At 33.2% G+C, this 15,462-nt stretch overlaps 2 protein-coding genes across 6 annotated transcripts in view; one reads left to right on the top strand and one right to left on the bottom strand.

Annotated features, from left to right (window-relative positions):
• LOC131947753 (titin) overlaps positions 1-15,462 on the top strand; it is a gene marked incomplete at its 5' end in the record, with an annotated part of 410,194 nt that overhangs the window by 279,672 nt on the left and 115,060 nt on the right.
• On the bottom strand, positions 6,877-9,834 carry LOC131947754 (uncharacterized). Its single transcript, XM_059309049.1, has 2 exons — positions 9,775-9,834; positions 6,877-9,543 (listed from the first exon to the last, which is right to left on the bottom strand). Exon 2 carries the CDS (start codon positions 9,528-9,530, stop codon positions 7,659-7,661), a length of 1,872 nt encoding a protein of 623 aa, XP_059165032.1. The 5' UTR covers positions 9,531-9,543; positions 9,775-9,834; the 3' UTR covers positions 6,877-7,658.

The following is a 15,462-nucleotide window of genomic DNA, read 5'->3' as shown; positions in this document are numbered from 1 at the left end:
CCAGTCACATTGGCAAACAGTACACATCACACTTAGTACAAGAAAAATATGCGAAGTACAGATATGTATATGTATGTGTGGCGCCTATTTGCTTTAGCAAAGTGTATTTTACCAGATACTGAATATATACCCGGTAGATAGGTATTCGTAGTGATAAACTCAGAAGATTGTACAGTCAAATAAATAAACAAGACTCTTAACTGAATGAGTTTTATTTTAATTTTGCCACTTACAATCTGGGACTACTTTTTAAGGATTTTTTTTTTTAATACTTTTATTTTCCATAAAACAAAATACAACATATTTACAGTAACATGGTTTACATATCTTTGAATAAATAAGTACATATAGTAATCAATACAGGAAGAAAGAGGAAATACAACATATTTACAGTAACATTGCTTTACATTTCTTTGAAAAAATAAGTAAATATATTAATCATATACAGTAAGAAAGAGGAAATACAACAAATTTACAGTAACTTGGTTTACATTTCTTTGAGGAAATAAGTAACTTAAATATATAAAAAGCCCCTATTAATGTACATCTTAAATGCTCGCATTTAAGTAAGGTGGTACATATATAAAACTCTGGTGTTTAAGTGTATAAATTATTTGAGTGAACACGAACGTAACATTATGGTTTTTATAAAAAATTCGTTCTGACATTAAGTAGGTGTAAAAAATAAACATATTATAAGCTATTATATTTTATCGGGATTCTATGGGTACTAAAACAATTCTTGAGCAAATCTCTTTACTTTTATTTTTTACGGTTGTATATTTAATGAATCAACTGTCCCTGTTTCTTCGAGTCTCTGATCCTATCTATAAATAATTTTTTACACGAGTTGTGTCCCATGTTGACCACCAGCGTGACACTGGCATTTATCCGTTTGTCTCCCCTTTAATTAAACAAACAGGCGCGAACACCTTCACGATGGGATACCTAGGCTGGTATTTAGGTCGATCACCTGAAGAAAAAAAAACGTGCCCTAGTTCCTGTCATGTTTTGTCGTGTTCAGCACATTTCCGTGCCAGACACTCCAGCTGCTTGGCTGGTTAATGAGCTCTTCAAAGCGAAAAAAAAATCCGACCTCAATTAGGAATAGCCTCTGTTTGATGCAAGTGGCCTCCCCTTCTAATGAGTTATCTCCCGTGTAGGCTTAGACACTTTAAGCCGCGAATAAAAAAATATGTAAAATTTAACAGCTGGTCAATTGAGTATAAAAACATATTGTTATAAAAAGTTATTTAAAAAAGATGTAATTTTTAAAATTAGCGTGATATTTTTTTTATTAGTGTAATGAATGTAGATATAGTGCTATAGCTATAGTAGACTTTGGTAAAGTGTTGGCCTGTACATTGTTACTTAAGTTACTTTTAATGAATGTTGATCGGACCTAACGGGCTAGCATCATATTGTCTCCCTTTCCTCCCAAACCTCATTAGAGCTAAGTAAAAAAATAAAATAAAAAACATCTCTTATTCAGTTATCTATCGGACTTTGACTGATATAAATCTACTTTTATTTAGAGCAGAATTTATTTAGAGGGTGTAAAATTTGTCGTTTAAAAGCTTACACAGGGTGCAGATGGGACCCATCTTTCTTTTAGGAAACTCCCCGTTTTTCTCCCCCCCTCCCTCCGGTATTGCGCAGTTCTGACTCCGCCCCTGAAGCAGCAGTGTGTAGCCACATGCTGCATTGCATTGTTTAAAACTCCACTTGGAGAAAACACTTGGTTACACCGTAGAGTGTAACAGTTGTTTGAATAGTGTGGTGAAACAGTTGTTTGAATAGTGTGGTGTTATCTCTTGGTGGTCATCGTCTGCCGTCAAGTCCGATAGGTAATTGAGAGGTCATTGAGAGGTCATTGAAAGAACGGTCGTGCTGTGGTGTGTTCTGCTCACAGCAGTTGAAAATAATTAACTCGTTCACTCACGCCGCAACGTCATTTGTACGAAGGTCACTCTACGTCAATTGCTACTGTCATTGTTGAGTACATTTTATTTTAATGTTGAATTTGAAAGTCAATCTTAAAGTCGATTCGAATGTCAAATGTCAGTTTAGATGTCATCGCAGATCAGCAGATGTCAGAGCTAGCAAGATACACAACCCCATTCATCGTAAACACACACACACAAACATATAGACACACTATAATCACACACGAACACACACACGCAAACATATAGACACACCATAATCACACACGAACACACACACAAACATATAGACACACCATAATCCCACAAGAATACACACATACACAATATATATAAACACCCCATAATCACACACGAACACACACACTAGATAGGTTAGCATTGTTAACTGAACAGCGACCAGACACCAAAATCAACGTACCAGTTTCTTCCCAAGACACAAAAAAATAAAAGTATGTTTATGATCCACGTAATATTTTGAACACTGGAAATTTTTTTAAAATTTGATATATGCTGTTGCCAATTAATTGACAAACTTGACATAGGCACACGTTAAGTTCGTAAGCTTTTAAAATATAATTTACGTTTTAGGTTTTTCAAATAAAATGAACTTTCAATCACAGTCTAAGTCTAGACTAAAATTGAATTAAAATAAATAATAGCTAATTAACACATTTTTAAAAATGCTTACACGGAAATTTTTTTTAAATGACCTTGTAAGGACTTTTTTGGGGAAACTTTCTTGAAAACTATTTTCCTAAACAATTAAAATTATATCTGATTCATCATTTGAAGTCGTGCTTTCTTGAAGTGTTTCTTCAAAGTTTGAATGTCGATATTTGGGACGAGTTACCTCCTGACCTTTTGACCTACTAACCTAAATACGATGTACTTTATATCGGATACTGAACAAATAATGAAAAAATAATCTTGCAAAACAATGAAAGACGATACACATTTAAACAATCAGAAGAGCTTTGAGAGTTAAATAAAGCAGTTCGTTCATAACTTTACAGAGTACGGTCCCTTGCATTATGGTCTGAAGCACAAACGATAGTTGCAGTAGCTTCCCCTTATATCTTGGAGTAGACTTAGTCTTAAGGGTCCTTGCAGTGTCCTATTAAATTAGACGCTGATTTTCGATGTACATATTTTTATTTCGTTAACAATACAATGCAAATTTAAAATTAAAGGTTCGAATTCTAAGTGGTAACATATTAAATTAGAATGAATTTAAAAATGTAAATAATTAACAACATATTCACGTAGGGAAATATATATATATATATATATATATATATATATATATATACATATATATATATATATATATATACATATATATACATATATATATATACATATATATACATATATATATATACATATATATATATATATATATATATATATATCTTCTATCTAATCTTCTAAACTGTTTCCCTATTAGACTAATTAGACTTATTAATTAGCGAAAACTTGTATTTCCCCCTGCTTCTCCTTTACTGTCGCGAGAGCTAGAGCATGACGTCATATTTCGGCTTTTGGTCTTTATCTGCTGCTGCAGCAGCCTTGACCTTGCTGCTGCAGCCTTGCCCTTACTGCTGCTACCCTTGACCTTGCTAGCCTGTAGACTTGAGGACGCGAGATGTCGTCTGATAGTAGAACAATTCTTGCTTGAAGCTCTCGTCTGGCCTCCTGTAGACATTTCCTACTCCTACAGGTGAGTTGCTTACATTTTTTTAATAATTAATGTGACCTAGATGACCCGCCTGACCTATATGACAAATTTGACCTAGATGACATAGACCTAGTTGATCTAGATGATATATTTTACCTAGATGACATATTTTAAACCTCAACGAGTTATGTGACCTACATAACATATGTGACATATTTGATATAAATGACCTATTAACCTATTTGACCTAGATGATATACTTAACCTAGAAGTTCGATGTGACCTAGATACCCCATCTGACCTACTTCCGACGACTGACCTAGATGACCTACTAACCCAGATGACCTATTTGGCTTAGAAGCCTCACGTGAACTAAATGCCCTAAGTTACCTACTCTCGTCTGACCTAGATGACCCATCTGACCTACACGAACCACGTGACACAAGTCTCCTGACCAAACCACCTAACTTAACAAACATGGATACAAGACAAAAACAACAACACAGGACTGTTAACTCGAGTCAGTCTAACACTAAAAGCATTGAGTCCCCATTGTGGCACAAACCCTACTTCATACAAGCAGATATAAAACTTGCTAAAATGTGCTATAGGGTCTAGAATCAATGTTATTAAATGAATTTATGGGAATGGATTAACTCGTATTAGAGTATTTTATTCATTACTGTGTAGTGATATATTACTTTTTTCCACCTTGACCTTACAGTGACCTTGACCCCGGCCTGTGACCCGCAACTGCAGCCGTCCATCCAGGTCTACGTGACCCAAAGCCTGAGCAGTTTGAACACTGACGCCTCACTCACTGTCGTGTTGGGGGACCTTGCTGAGCCCATGTTGGATGACCTTCCAGAGGCGGAACAGGGGTCGGGATGACCTAAAGATCGACTAGGATGCTTTTCATTTCTGCTAGTCAAAAGCTGTCAGTTGTATTATTACGACGGCCCTTCTAGAGAGTTTTGTTTTCTTCTTCTTCTTTCTTAATTGTAGCATTGGATGGGATCAATCTACAAGTTCAACTTCTGTATTTTCCCTCCAACACAATTAAGTATTGCGTGCCAAAATATTGTGTGCCATATGACCTGTTGACTCAAACTTAGCCTGCATTCATGTCTTAATCCTCTCCTTAAAACCCGATCCTTATTTATAACATTTTCAATGAATTGGTTTCCCTTGTTTGCCATTGATCATAAAGTTATTTCACTAAATGGTTTGTTTGTTTTATTTAAGACTAGGAGTAATGCAGTACTTTAGATTATGTGTGTGTGTGGGGGGGGGGGGGGGCATCAATATTTAAAGTCGCTCCCCCACTTTAACTATATGGCGGCCTATTGTGTGAGCAATTGTATAGTGGCTATATTGTATGTAAGGACTGTTGATATTTGAATTGTAAGAACACGGTTGGGTGCCGGTTAGATTATATGTAGGCAGATAGAGCCAGATACTTTTTTTTTACTTTCTCGGATATACAAAGTATAGAGAAAGTCTTGTAATCGTGCAAAAAAAAAATCGAGATTTTTGCAAATCTCGACGTTTTACACCTCACTGATACGGAAAAACATAATTTTGCAATCTTGTCTGTATGTCTGTGTGTCTGTGTGTGTGTGTGTGTATGTGTGTGTCTGTCTGTGTGTAAACACGATAACTTGAGTACCGTTACAGCTAGGTTGATGAAATTTCATATATAAGTATTTTATCGAAATCGTAGATCCGTATCAACTTTTGAGCGATTTCCGATAACCGGAAGTGATGCTTTTTCTACTTTTAATTTTTAAAAAGCCTATAACTTGAGTACTATTTCAGATAGATAAATGAAATTTTACTTGTAAGTAAAAGATCTACATCTCTACCTTCTGTCAAATTTTGAGTAATTTCCGTTGACCAGAAGTACTAATTTACGCTATTTCCGATTTCTCAAAAAACTGTTTTAAATAATATTGCGCACTATTATGCACATTTTGTTTTGGCGTTCGCTTGGTGCGCAATTCTTTTTACTATGAGATTATATTCTATTTTTAAAAGTTTAAGTAATTAAAAATCATGTCTATATTCCAAGTTATATAAGAATATTCTAGAAAGTTTAGGGGAGATCACTCCCGGTTTATTTATTAAGTGAACATTGATATAATCCATACATAATGCATGTGTTTTTTTAAGAAGCTTTAGTTTTTTTTTTATTTAAGCAGTACAAGCATAAGTAAGAATAACCGTAATACATTCGTACTACTAGAAATGAATTGCCAAAACAAGGTATAATGTAACTTTTTTTTTAATTAAAAGCGTTAACCTCTAAGTAATTTAATATACACCTTGTTTCATGTTTATGGATAGTCTAGCACTGAATCATAATAAATGCGACAATAATACTAATAGATTTATATTTATTTTGAACTGTGTGCACATTCTTGATTTTTTTTTCTTTTTTTTTTTAAATCCGACGCGGTGTTACAAAAAGTGGGATTATGAAAAACCAAATTGTGTGGATTTGCAGAACTACAGATATCTGGCTTTGGTATATTCAGTGGCTAAATACAGTGACTAAAGTTTGAAATATGAATAGAAATATTATTTTTAAAATCGTATTAGGTGGTATAAAAATAAGTATGATTATAAAAACTCAATTGCAAGGTTTTTGTCGGACTTAAAGTTAAACGAATTTAGTTAACATTTTCAGTGACTAGGCAATTTTTTTTTATTCCAAAAGAAATTGCATTTGGCTCAACACGTACATTGTGAATTATTTTATATCTCAGGATTAGCCCCTACTCGGAATAACCCTCAGTAGTTGAGCATTACTCTCATACCCCTGAGGAAGTGGTATTATAAAGTAATTTGCTGCACATTCTATGTAATAAAAATGTGTGTACAAACTGGAGAAATATAAAATAGAGTGTTTAGTATATCTAATTACAAATGATAAAAAATAACATTATGTTATCGGTCCGTATAAACAACACTGTGACGTATTCTACAAAATATTGAGATTAAATCAACAGTTATCAAACTAGAACAATATATATATATATATATATATATATATATATATATATATATATATATATATATATATATATATATATATATATATATATATATATATATATATATATATAAGTATGTAATTATATCAAAGAAGATAGTATGCATCACACTTAAAGCATTTTAAACAAGTATTTATTTTTACATGTTTTGATGTATAAATATATGAAACAATTGATATAATGATATCTATTAAAAGCATGTTTTTGACATTCGCAGACAATCAGTTGTAAATATTCTGTTCTGGTAAATATAACTTTTTAAAATGTATTTAAAGAATTGAATGCATTTAGAATACATTTTATAAATATAAGTGTTTTTGTGTGTAAAACGACTCAAATGCCAGGCGACGATAAACACAAGTCTAAGTCCAGCTAACAGAGACAATCTATCTGTAACAATTCGACTTGATTTTTAAAAAACATCAATAATACGACAGGCTACCTCTTCTCTAAATTCAACAAATTGGAAAAATATTTTTTTTAATTTAAACTGAAAAAGTTATAGATTTAACTACACAAAATGCCCCAATATTTATATTTGTATCACTAATACACGGTGTTATTCAAATCACCAGTTAAAGATGTTTTTAAATTACTAACATGCAAATTACAGTAGGCCTGTTTGGGTAAATACACATGGTTCACCTATCACGTATTGTTGCCACCAGCTGTTTCTTGAATAAGCAAAAACTTTTTGTTTATTTGTAAGATATATCTAAAAAAAATGTAAAAGTTTAATTTCATTACAAAATTTAAAGTAAAAAAAAAAAATCTGCTTGTCTTACTATAGAAATTATTTAATTTTATTATTTTGATATTTGTTTTAACTAAATTTAAAGATGCAGCTTTATTTCATAAAAATGGTATAGATATAACTGATGAGTAAAAATGACATCTTAGAGGATCAATCTCTTGTTTTAAAAGAGGTAAATTAAACAGTCAAGTATAAGTTGGAAACAATCCTAAGCAGTAAGTTTAAGATATATACTTTTTCGGTAATGTGATAGGAATTAAATTTGAACATTTATCTTTACATGTCCAGTATTTTATCTCTTGAAAGTGTCCAGGAACTATTTTTACTCTATCCACGTGTATTGTTGAAGGACTCGGGCAATCAAATCCAATAATAAGTAGGTCCCTGTATGCCAAAGCGCCGTATAAGATTTTTTGTATATTCCAAAGTTTTAAAACAAATTTTAGTTCAATGATCGAGTTTGAATTTGAATTTAAAATAGTCCACAAACATCCGTCGGCTTGTAAAACATAGCAGTAGTTATCGTTCTTGAAACTAATTATGTGTTCAGCTGCTCCATCCAGGATGGCTAATTTAGTCCAAATTTTGGATGAAATATCTAATTTATGGACAGCTGTTTTGTCTATGCCATTGTCAGTTTCAGAGCAAAATATTAAAATAAACTTTTCAAAGTTCATCGAATGTTTAATTTCAGCATTTTTCGGGAGCAGTGTAAACGTTTCTAAAATAGGTAGTTTTTGCTTTGGCTGTATTCTGTAAATGATTTGATTGTCCTTGTTAAAAATGTAAATAAATTGATCATGTGACAACAAGAGCAAATTCGGTCCTGGCATTGACAGAACCTCCAACCAGTATTTGTCGCAAAATACAAAAAGTTTACAAGGTCCATTGGGTTGGTTGAGTTGCCTCCCTGTAGCAAAAAGTTCACCGTCAAAAGAGACGAGCTGAACATTTTCTTGTAGAAATTTACATTTTGGAATATCATACAATTTGTATTCGAGTACGTTTAGCACAGTAAATTCACCATCGTTTTGTTCGAGTACTCCAGCTTCAAAATATTTACTACAAGATCGTTGGATAGCAGCCGTTGGCCACTGACCGTGTCTAAAGTTTTGAACATAGTATATCGCATCAAATATAATATTCATTAACACATTACTTTCAGAAATGATTTTCATTTTGTAGACATGAGATAAAACAGATGGACTTACAAGACACGTCCTCACGTGCTGCAACAACTCTGTAAGTTTATCTTTCCTAGAAGAATAGTCAGGTAGAATATCACGAGACTTATCACTACGGTAATCTTTCAACTCGGGATTTGTTTCAATAATAGAGTTTGCCTCAATTATAGCATTTGTGTTATTTTCTTCAATGCTTTTTGTAATGTCGCCGTGATTTTTATCAACCAATGTTGTTTCAGTAATTGGATCATTTCCGTTCATATTAGGTTTAGAATGAGTTTCCAAAACGTTGTTTCTGTTAAGCTCACTATGAGGTATAAAACCGACCCATCTTATCACAGACTCTAGGACTATATCCTCACTAGCAACTACGAGGTCTTGACTCTGTATCAAATCACGAACTTCACTGAAAGACATTTGCAGAAATGTTGTTGAAAGACTGACTTGTTCAAAGTTTTTTAACATGAAAGTTTGAAGCCCTTTAAGAACTCTTTTCGAATCTAAAAGTTTAGCATTTGTGTAAATATTGCCCCAAGTATCTACTGTAAGTGCTTCTATAGCAAAAGTCTCGCACAAATTCACTAAAAATGGGATCTGTAGCTGATGAACCGCGCGCCAGACTTCAAAATTATTTTCTAAAGTCAACAGATTAGAACCTGTGTATACAATTTTCAGAATGATCTTAAATACGTCACTGGAAATATCTTCCAATACAACACAATTCTCCGTGACTTCTCGCATGCCGGAACGGAAGAGGCCCTTAAAAAATTCCGAGCATGCAGCTAGGATTAGCCGATGACATTCGATAGTTTCGTCTGCGATCTTAACCACAAAGTCAAACAACATTTGATCACTCCAGACATTCTCCAAACACTTGACCATATTAACACATATCTCTGATGACGTCATGATGGAAACATTCCTAAAGTAAACATGTCATAAATATTTAGCACTTGCATAGGAATTATTTATTGGCTGAACATTAATACGTACGCTAAACAAGGTAATCATTTATAAGCTTTGAATAGTTTTAAATGAAATAGTGCAAACATAAATAAGAATAAAAATAATACATTCTTACTATTAGACATAGATTTTCAAAGCAAGATATATTTCTAACGTTTTAAAAACAATTAAAATAACGTTAACCTACTTTTATTCATCCGTAACAGAATCGATGATTTTTTTTTTCTATTTCGGAAGTAACTAACGTGTACAATATAGACAATCAGGCACTGAATCAAAAAAAGTGCGGCAATAATAGTTTTATTTTTAATTTGAGCGGTGTGCAATTTCTTAAAGGCAATATTACATTTTTACCAGCTTTTATTTATTTTGCTACCTTAGTTTGTTGTTCTTTTCTTTCCATCCATCTGTTTTTCTGTTTGACTTTCTGTCTGGATCGAAACAGATTTCAAGCAGTTCTAACCGACTGTCAACGGTAGTTGATTAATTGCACCGTTTATACTAACAACAATCAGTAAATAAAAAATAAAATTCAACCGCCTCTACCGGGAGTAAGGTACAACTAATAGTAAATAACCCATATGGGTATGAGTAAATTTATTACAGACGATCAACAATAATATATATCATAGGTAGAACCTAATTATTTTAGTGTTACCTTATGTGACTTCACTATAAGCTCCTGTGAAAATTTTTTAATTTGTGAAAAAAATAAACCGGGAGTGATCTCCCCTAAACTTTCTCGAATATTCTTATATAAAACAACAGGGGATGGGAACTCGGGCTATTGACATGATTTTTAATCCATTTTAAATACTTAAAGTTTTAAAAATAGATTAAAATCTCGTAGACAAAATAATTGCACGCCAAGTGAACTAGTGAACGCCAAATAAAAAAGTGTACAATAGCGCGCAATATTATTAGTACTTTAAAAATTTACATTAGTTTTTTGAGAAATCGGAAGTAGCGTAAATTACTACTTCCGGTCAACGGAAATTACTCAAAATTTAACAGAAGGTAGAGAATTAGATCTTTTACTTACATGTGAAATTTCATTTATCTATCTGAAATAGTACTCAAGTTATAGGCTTTTGAAAAATTCAAAGTAGGAAAAGTACCACTTCCGGTTATCGGAAATCGCTCAAAAGTTGATACGGATCTACGATTTTGATAAAATACTTATATATGAAATTTCATCAACCTAGCTATAACGGTACTCAAGTAATCGTGTTTACACACGGACACACACACAGACACACAGACATACGGACAGAATTGCAAAGCCCAGTTTTTCAGACTGGATTACGCATAAAACCTCTTAATTTTGATAAATCTGGATTGATAATTTTTGCCCGATTAAAATAAGTCCTCTATACTTCGGATGTGATGAAGGACTGAGGTGTAATACGGTGAAAATTGTTAAAATTTCAAGTGATTTTTGTGCACGATTACAATACTTTCTCTATACTTCGTATATACGAGAAAGTAAAAAAGTATTTTTTCTGATTTTTACTTTCTCGTATATACGAAGTATATAGAAAGTATTGTAATTGTGCACAAAAATAACATGAAATTTTGACAGTTTTCACCTCCTCAGTCCTTCATCACATCCGGAGTATAGAGGACTTATTTTAATCAGGCAAACATTATAAATACAAATATATAAACATTTTGGCGTTTTATGCGTTATCGATTCGGAAAAACTGGACTTTGCAATTACGTCCGTATGTCTGTGTGTCTGTGTGTCTGTGTGTGTGTAAACACGATAACTTGAGTACCGTTACAGTTAGGTTGATGAAATTTCATATATAAGTATTATATCAAAATTATAGATCCGTTTCAACTTTTGAGCGATTTCCGATAACCGGAAGTGGTATTTTTTCTACTTTGAATTTTTCAAAAGCGTATAACATGAGTACTATTTCAGATAGATAAATGAAATTTCACATGTAAGTAAAAGATCTAATTCTATACCTTCTTTCAAATTTTGAGTAATTTCCGTTGATCGGAAGTACTAATTTACGCTATTTCCGATTTCTCAAAAAACTAATATAAATTTACAAAGTACTAATAATATTCCACACGATCATGCACATTTTATTTGGCGTTTACAGGTGTGCAATTCTTTTTTCTACGAGATTTTATTCTATTTTAAAAAGTTTAAGTATTGTTAATGGATTAAAATTCTTGTCTATATCCCGAGTTCCCATCCCCTGTTTTTTTTATATAAGGATATTCGAGAAAGTTTCGGGGAGATCGCTCCCGGTTTATTTTAATATCCATGTCGTGTCATAATAGATTATATGTGGGCATATACATCCAGATAGTTGGGTTTTAATATCCATGCCGTGTCATGTTAAAATTTGTATGGGCAGATTCAAGCAGGTACAACTAGATAGTTATGTTGAATCATGTTAGAATATGTGTAGGTAGATACGGCCAGATAGTTGTGTTTTAATATCCATGTCGTGTCATGTTAAAATATGTATGGGCAGATTCAACCAGGTACAACTAGATAGTCATGTTGAATCATGTTAGAATATGTGTAGGTAGATACGCTCAGATAGTTGTTTTAATATCCTTGTTGTATCATCGACTAGCATACACAAGGATCTGTTTGTAAACAAAATCACGTGATCATTTCCGAGTCTGTGTTGAAATTAGTGCCTCGAATTTATTTTTAGTTTTGTTGTTTAAAAGTACATCCCTTTTAAAAAACTGGGAAATATTCACTTTATGGATAATTAACCTACCGAAATATCTATCCTTCTCATATTTTCGGTCTAATATATATAATATATAATTAAAGCTGGTACGAAACGATAAGCTGACAGAAGGTTATTGTATGAAATTATTTTTATCCTTTATTCCAGTAACCTTTTTATAACCTTAGTGAATCTATTTTTTCTGATAATATTGATACAATTACTTTTTGATAAAGCTCAGCCCTAACGTTAACCATAATCCTTGAGCTGGAACTACACTGATCCATCTAAGGCCAAATCCTAACCTTAGCTGCATAGCCGGTTAATTTTTGTTATCATACTGCTAAGGGGGCTTTATATAATTAATCATTCCATCAATAATGAATTAAATAACAGTTCTTCAATCATTAGGATAGGCCTATATGTACTAATAGCCAAAATGTTTACATTATGGATACACAGTTTATTTAATTTTAAGCGTCAGATAAAAGAATTTGTTAATGTATAAAATTGTATTTCAAACATCCTAAATTAAATTTCTCTCAGCTGTCATAGCCGTGACCTTGACATTGGCACACTCAGCCTAGCAATGATCAGGAATAGACCTCTCACAACCAATCAAAACGCGTGTTACATAAAACAACGACACCACATGCGGTCCATCAGCCAACGAAAAAACCTCTCTCGTTACGATGCACTTCAGTCAAGGGGCAATTAATCAGCCACTTGATATTGCGAACTGTAACTCGTGTGACCTCAGAGTTGTCTTCTCTTAGGAAAAAAAATAATAACGATGCGTTGAGTCAGTAATGAGCGTGTAATTTATTTTAATCAAATGAAAGCTAATCATCTGATATAGATCTAGAGCCCTTCACGATCTAGGGAAAAGTAAGTAAAGGTCATTATGAATGCGTGAGTGAATATTCGTCACATTTTTTTAAAGAGAATCTTTCTACTAAACAACGGTTTGTGTTTGTTTTAGCAAAGATAATCCAGATAAACATAAAAAAATTATATATATATATAAGACATTGAGGTTTGTTACTTAGGGTTGTGGTTCGAGTTCCCATGCAAATACATATGAGGGGTTTTTCCCCCTGAGACTTTATTTCTTGTGACTGTTTTTCTGTGACTTTTTTCCTGTGATTTTTTTTTTCTGCAATCTTCCATACCAACACACTGTTGTCTACCTTGCTTGTCTTGGGGGAGGGGTGGGGCAATAATTTCTACATCCACAGACGTTTACTAGGATTAATTAAGGCTAATGAGATTTTAGACACAGTAATTAAGTGTGTCCTTGAGTTTTGTAATGACTTATTCTGTCTCATCGCTGTGTGACTAACGGCTGATCTCCCCTTGTGATAATCACGCAGGTGACCAGGAAACTGAAAGTTCCTGAACGGTGAGGTCTTCATAGGAGTAGGTAAGGTTTAAATTTGGTTAGGTGAGGGTTAAATTTGGTTAGGTAAGGGTTAAATTTGGTTAGGTAAGGGTTAAATTAGGTTAGGGTTAAATTAGGTAAGGGTTAAATTTGGTTAGGGTTAAATTTGGTTAGGTAAGGGTTAAATTTGGTTAGGTAAGGGTTAAATTAGGGTTGGGTTAGGGTTAAATTAGGTTAGGTTAGGGTTACATTAGGTTAGGTTAGGGTTACATTAGGTTAGGTTAGGGTTAAATTAGGTTAGGGTTAAATTAGGCTAGGTTAGGGTTAAATTAGGTTAAGTTAGGGTTAAATTAGGTTAGGGTTAAATTAGGTTAGGTTAGGGTTAAATTAGGTTAGGTTAGGGTTAAATTAGGTTAGGCTAGGGTTAAATTAGGTTAGGTTAGGGTTAAATTTGGTTAGGTTAGGGTTAAATTAGGTTAGGTTAGGGTTAAATTAGGTTAGGTTAGGGTTAAATTAGGTTAGGTTAGGGTTAAATTTGGTTAGGTTAGGGTTAAATTAGGTTAGGTTAGGGTTAAATTAGGTTAGGGTTAAATTAGGTTAGGTTAGGGTTAAATTAGGTTAGGTTATGGTTAAATTTGGTTAGGTTAGGGTTAAAATAGGTTAGGTTAGGGTTAAATTTGGTTAGGTTAGGGTTAAAATAGGTTAGGTTACGGTTAAATTAGGTTAGGGTTAAATTAGGTTAGGTTAGGGTTAAATTAGGTTGGGTTAGGGTTAAATTAGGTTAGGTTAGGGTTACATTAGGTTAGGTTAGGGTTAAATTAGGTTAGGTTAGGGTTAAATTAGGTTAGGGTTAAATTAGGCTAGGTTAGGGTTAAATTAGGTTAAGTTAGGGTTAAATTAGGTTAGGGTTAAATTAGGTTAGGTTAGGGTTAAATTAGGTTAGGTTAGGGTTAAATTAGGTTAGATTAGGGTTAAATTAGGTTAGGTTAGGGTTTGATTAGGTTAGGGTTTTCTGTTTGGTATTCTCTAGAGCAGTAAAGTAGGACGTGGATGTTTTGGGTGGGGGGGGGGATTACCAAAGTTTTTTTTTTAAAAATCCTTTACATATTCCAATGTTGACCTATATACGGAGCTAAAAGGGACCACACGTGATAATTGATACATTCAGATGTGAATGGTGAACCGTGTTACATGTTGGTATCACATTTAGCATCTTGCCTTGGCATTCATAGCCTTGTTTAAACATCTAAACTCCCCATACCTCACCGCTGGGCGTAAGGTTACCTCAAGATTCAGATCTTTACCTAAACGTTTAACTAGTTCTTATAATCTTGAGGATTTTTCTAGAAGTTTAAATTTTAAAATGTTAATTTTTTATTTCACGTGTCGGTTATAAGACCACCCAGTAGTGTCGTCTGCTAGCCATCGTCTGCTTCTATGTTGTCTGCTGGCAGCTTCAATCCGTTTTTTGACGCGACTGACACGCCCCTTTTTTAAACTGCCGGTGGTTCTGCTGTCGCAAAAGGCGGATTGTCGTCTGCGCTCCGCTACGGTCAACCGAGCAGCCGACAATGTCTCGCCTGCTGATCGAGACTAAATTAGCAGGTACAAACTTACCTGACATCGGATGTTACTCACCTGACAGGTACAAAAAGTAGACGGATGTACGTGCACGCACAACTAATACAAAACAAAAACATTATGTCCCGAGTCATATATATATATATATATATATATATATATATATATATATATATATATATATATATATATATATATATATGTAACC

The sequence above is a fragment of the Physella acuta genome, unplaced genomic scaffold, assembly GCF_028476545.2.
Source record: "Physella acuta isolate Inbredline_101_S28 unplaced genomic scaffold, ASM2847654v3 ptg000606l, whole genome shotgun sequence".
In the NCBI taxonomy this organism is placed as follows: domain Eukaryota; kingdom Metazoa; phylum Mollusca; class Gastropoda; family Physidae; genus Physella; species Physella acuta.
This window is presented reverse-complemented; position numbering and strand designations above follow the sequence as displayed.